General features: G+C 35.7%; 1 protein-coding gene across 1 annotated transcript; it reads left to right on the top strand.

The window, feature by feature from the left end:
• Positions 1-690: 690 nt before the first annotated feature.
• LOC107854914 (cytokinin dehydrogenase 6) lies at positions 691-3,335 on the top strand. Its single transcript, XM_016699910.2, has 5 exons — positions 691-1,527; positions 1,848-1,975; positions 2,062-2,322; positions 2,404-2,666; positions 2,757-3,335. Exons 1-5 carry the CDS (start codon positions 906-908, stop codon positions 3,076-3,078), a joined length of 1,596 nt encoding a protein of 531 aa, XP_016555396.1. The 5' UTR covers positions 691-905; the 3' UTR covers positions 3,079-3,335.
• Positions 3,336-5,748: the final 2,413 nt, after the last annotated feature.

Genomic DNA, 5,748 nt, shown 5'->3' with positions numbered 1-5,748 from the left:
TTTAAGAGGTCCCAAACAATAAAAAAAGGAGTCATAGTTAACTTTTTTTTTCTCTTTGCTATACAAAAAGCATGCATTTTCTTGGAAATTAACGTATCATGTGGACCCATATTTAGATGCCATCTAGCCCTTGTGCAGTGTCCCTTTCATTCAATCTGAATACAGATACGCAATGTTTGCCTTTCAACAACAAAACGGGTATTCAAGAAAATGCCAACTAGTATGTAACCCTAGCCCAAAGGTATCTTCTAAGTAAATTAATTCAAGACTTTGCATGACCAAGTTATAAGATTGAAATTAATCATAACAACTGTTAAACAAAAGGTTTAAAAAAAAAAAGAAAAAAAAAACTGTGGAAGGAACTGTTAAGAAAAGTTCACAGATCGAGGAAATCTTTCTTTTTTGATGACTTTTTCTCTTCAACATGGCATATGTGATGGCTGGCTTTATATAGTCTTATGGGCTAATTTGGTATAATGGACAAAGGATAACTAATTCTGCGATTATTTTTAGGATGAATTTATCTCATGTTTGGTTGGAATAAAATCATGAGATAACTTATTTCGAAATTATAATATTATTTTTATCCTACATTGATGTTGAAATAACAATTTTAAAATAACTAATCATGAAATAACTTTTTCTCAACCTAACTAACCCTATATAAGTGTAAACTAAAGGCACCCAAACAAAAGGGAACTCAAAAGAAAAATCCTTCAAATTCTCCTACTTAAAGTAGTCAGTCTTCCCACGGTTTCTTTACCACTCAATATAAGTTGACTCTGCCACTCATATAATCTTAAATCTCTCCCCTTTAAATTTCCTTCTCAACTCTTCACCCATTGCTCTTCTATACTATAGAAAATATAATCTTTCTTTCTATTCTTTTCCCTTTTAACGAAGAGATGACGTGCCAAAGCTTTGTATTGACCCAAAAAAAGAACGTTTTGTTCCTAAGAAGCTTCACAATTATGGTGTCAGTTTGGGTAATAACCAAACCAAACCTTTGTTTCTCTAGTGTGCTTTCCTCATTGAAGGCTCTTGATCTACAAGGCCATATCACTTTCGAAAACAATGAATTTGCATCCCAGGATTTTGGGAACCAAATTCATGCCCACCCTTTAGCAGTAGTCCATCCGAAATCCGTTGCTGATATTTCAGAGATAGTAAGACATGTCTGGCAAATGGGACCGGGATCAGAACTGTCCGTGGCTGCACGAGGCCACGGTCATTCCCTTCTAGGCCAGGCGCAAGCGCGAGGAGGAGTTATAATCAACATGGAGTCACTGCAGCAAGGTCAAGAAATGCAAGTCTACAGGGGGCAATTCCCTTATGTAGATGTGTCAGCTGGTGAATTGTGGATAAACATACTGCATGAGACATTGAAATATGGACTAGCACCAAAATCTTGGACTGATTACCTCCATCTTACTGTTGGAGGTACTTTGTCTAATGCTGGCATCAGTGGACAGGCATTTCGTCACGGCCCTCAAATCAGTAATGTCCGCCAGCTGGAGGTTGTTACAGGTTTGAAGATTGTTCCGAAACTAATTGATTTCAGTACGACTAGCAATTAAGCTAAAGGCGGTATGGCAGAATAACAGAAAAATGGTTATAAGACAATTTACCCAAGTTATTTCCTTGTATTTTTGGTCTGACGTGATATGTTAGTTATTGAAGACTAAAATAACAAGCTACAAACAATTTCATAGTACAAGTTGGAATTTGACCGTTAATTTCAACAAATATGCTAAGACCACTCATTTTCATTCGACAAATATCAAATAATTTAAGCAAAATTTCAGCTCGTGAACTAATTTACATATCTTGAATGGGACTCATTGCAGGAAAAGGAGAAGTCCTGATTTGTTCACAAGAACAGAATGCTGACCTCTTTCATGCTGTTCTAGGAGGACTTGGTCAGTTTGGCATAATAACTAGGGCAAGAATCTCTCTTGAACGAGCCCCGAAAATGGTAAAAATTGGCACCATAGTGTTCAAGACTATACGATTTAAGCCATTCGAGTTTTATTGAACGTGTGTTTTTTCCTTAATCAACAGGTGAAATGGATAAGAGTGTTGTACTCTGATTTCTTCACATTTGCTAGAGACCAAGAGCATTTGATAGCTGCAGCAAAAACATTTGATTACATAGAAGGGTTGGTGATTAAGAACAAAACAGGTTTAATAAATAACTGGAGAACATCTTTTGACCCTCAAGATCCTGTTCAAGCCAGCCACTTTGTATCAGATGGAAGAACACTCTATTGCCTTGAACTAACCAAAAATATATACCCCGAAAAGGCCGATACAGTAAACCAGGTAAAGCATGTTCATAACTTGAAAAAAAGGCTTATTTTTTGATGAAATAATTCTCATGTAAGTGCTTGTTGTTTCATGCAGGAAATTGAGGACTTACTATCCCAATTAAGTTATATTCCATCAACATTATTTATGTCAGAAGTTACATATATAGAGTTTTTGGACAGAGTTCATGCATCAGAGCTAAAACTTCGATCGAAAGGACTATGGGATCTTCCTCATCCATGGCTCAACCTTCTAGTCCCTAAAAGCAAAATACAACACTTTGCTAATGAAGTTTTTGGCAACATCCTGAGTGATACCAACAGTGGCCCTGTTCTTGTCTATCCAATTCATAAATCAAAGTAATTTCCTTTTACATAACGTTCCGTATGTACAAAATATCTATTACTAGACAATCAATTGACATGTTTACTTCTTTTTTTTTTTGTCAGGGTGGACAATAGAACTTCATTTGTTTGTCCAGATGAAGATATTATCTATCTTGTGGCCTTTTTATCCCATGCAAATCCCTCATCAAATGGAGCTGACAGTTTAAGACATGCTTTAACTCAGAACAAAAGAATTTTAGACTTCTGTGGAGTTTCACACCTTGGAGTCAAACAATATTTGCCTCATTACACAACACAGGAACAATGGAGGACCCACTTTGGTCCACAATGGGAAGTTTTTGTGCAGAGGAAATCTGCTTATGACCCCTTAGCTATGCTTGCTCCTGGCCAGAGAATCTTCCAAAAAGCAGTATCAGTTTCATAACACATACTGTTATTCTACGTTAGATAAAGATTCAAAGAAGGATAGATTTGCAGCACCATTGAATAGAAAATGAATACTTGGTTGAAGCCAATGTAAATGTGAATAGCTATTAACTTCATGTATTTCTTATGCCTTCTTTGCATTTAGAGAAGGCTAGCTCCAGTAGCTCTTCAAGATATATAGATTATTAGGCAACAAAAGTAATGTATCAGGATGCAAAGGAAAAAATATTGACTCAAGTATGGATCTTTAACTAATACTCATGGTATTGCATCTCCTGTTAATTTTCAAGTGTTCTGAAACTATAAGAATGTAATTTCTGCAGTACAATCAAGAAGACAACTCAATAGCCACGAAAATTCTAGCCAAATAAAGAAGATTAAAATCAAGCATTTATTAGCACTATAACATCACACTGCTAAACTCTGTGACAGCCACTTCAACAGATTGCAAACAGGACTTTAACCTGCATGAGTTCATTGTGTGGCAATACCTTGAGAAGCAAAACTACAGGATGACACGACGTTGCTTATGTATATGTTAGAAATTAATAAGAAGAGAAGTTAATCGATTGGAAGTGTCCTTATTAGTACAAATCTATGATATTATTGTCCCAAAAGAGCCATAATCTTTTTGTAACATTGTTACAGTTTATGTCATATTTTGTCACTTCTGGTTTTTGTCCCAAGATGATTCTCTTTACACATTCAACCTACGAAAAGAAATGGCTGACCTGCAACATAGACTTTTCAAGGGTCCGTACCAATTTAAGTGTTGCAACTATGTACACATTTACCTCAACAGTTTCATAATGCAAGCTTCTGTTTACTAACAGTGATGCTTCCCTAGTTCAACCGAAAAGGAACGGCTACAATGTTATGTTCCCCAAGATAAACAGATAAAGCAAGAAGACTTTGTTCTCATGAGAACCACCAAGGCTTCAACTGATTCCTCAAAGATCACTTAGAATCCCCTAAAATAAGGTCACAACTTTGTTGGTATAAAGAATTTGATTTTTGACGACGACAACAACCACGTCTCAATCCTAAACAAGGTTGGATACTCGCTTATATTAATCCTCATTAACAGTCCGTTGCTAGTTTCAGACAAGGAGATTCAATTGATCCCCTCTGCCAGAACATTGCATGTTACAAATCGGAAGAAGGTGAACTTTTTTGACTAAACTGTTGGATCTCCTTTACCTAAGGTAGATGCTAGTGAAGTGGTAAACGCGTCTTTAGGGCATAGGTCAAATTCTAGGTGTGACATTCTTATATTTCTTGATTCCCTAATATGAATTCTTCACTCTCCGTCATTATTCACTGACCACATTGCTTCATTTAAACAAATTGAGATCGGCCTAAATAACCATTATTTGATTTATTATACATAGATAACTACTCTCTCGTCCCATTTTATATGTCAAGTCAAAGGGTGTCACGTAAAATGGAACAGGGACAACTTTAGTAAGATAACAAAATTGTTAAGATGAGTATCCATCCCTATATAAGAAATGATGTGCAGGTAGAAGAAGTTCCAGCAGTCCTCTGGAATATTCCATGCAGCGATACTTATCAGATATTAGCAAAATGGGCGCCACCCAAAACTCTGATACCTCCTCAGAAGTCAGTCAGAACCCACAAAAAAGCCACAGCCCAGTGTAGGGCCGTTTCTATGGTGCTGGGAATAAGGGATATGTCTTTAATTCTGATGGGGCCCAAATTTAAAATAAATATTCGAAAAAACTGAACGATTATAAAAAAAAAAAAAACATTAAACAATAATTTTGCATCTGAAAAAAAATAAAAAAGTAGATTTCAAATAAAAATATATATGAAATACGTCTAGATTTGTAGGCCCTGAGGTGTCCCTAACTTGGTGCACTAAAGCCCTATGGGCAGGGTTCGGAGAAGTATCGAGCCTCAGGGTCTATCCTATATTTCTGCGAAAGGGCTGTTTTAAAACCCACAACCCTCTTAAATGTGGTTGACTATTATATATTGATGATGAACACGGTTGAAAAAATTTCAATGGTGAGCTCTTAATGTTGCCCTTTAGACTGACCGTAACATGTTGCTTTTATATTATCAATATCAATGGGAGTCCAGTCTTAAGACCAATAATGATATAAGGGGGTAAATATTGGGCTGTCAAAGCGCAATATATTTACATGACCATCCATATGTGACCAACTAAAATTAGACAAGATTAAAAGTAACCACATTGAACAGAAGGCAAGTAAAACACATTGAAGATGAAACGAGAAAATATTATTTGGGATAATTTGGTCATATTTGCGTCAATATGACACTCAGATGCACTAATTCAAAGGCGTGACTATGACGAGTGAAGTGCTAAACATGTAGACCTAACAAACAAAAAAAAAGGACAGTTGAACAAGGATATCTAAATAGGCTATTAGTTGAGAATATTCTATTAGTCATGTGGTACGTTACGTATAATTCAAGAGTCTTTTAGTCCCGTCGAAAATTTATGTGGAATTAGAAAGAATAGTAAATTTCTAATATTTTTATGCTTATTTTGTACTCTTATACTATATTGGACAGACACGAAATTAAACATAGCAATATATGGTAAATAAAGATTCGTATAATCAATCTTGATTAGCTTGAGATTTGAGACTATTGTAACTGTTGTTGTGTTGATATA

The sequence above is a fragment of the Capsicum annuum genome, chromosome 1 (genome assembly GCF_002878395.1).
Source record: "Capsicum annuum cultivar UCD-10X-F1 chromosome 1, UCD10Xv1.1, whole genome shotgun sequence".
NCBI lineage: Eukaryota > Viridiplantae > Streptophyta > Magnoliopsida > Solanales > Solanaceae > Capsicum > Capsicum annuum.
This window is presented reverse-complemented; position numbering and strand designations above follow the sequence as displayed.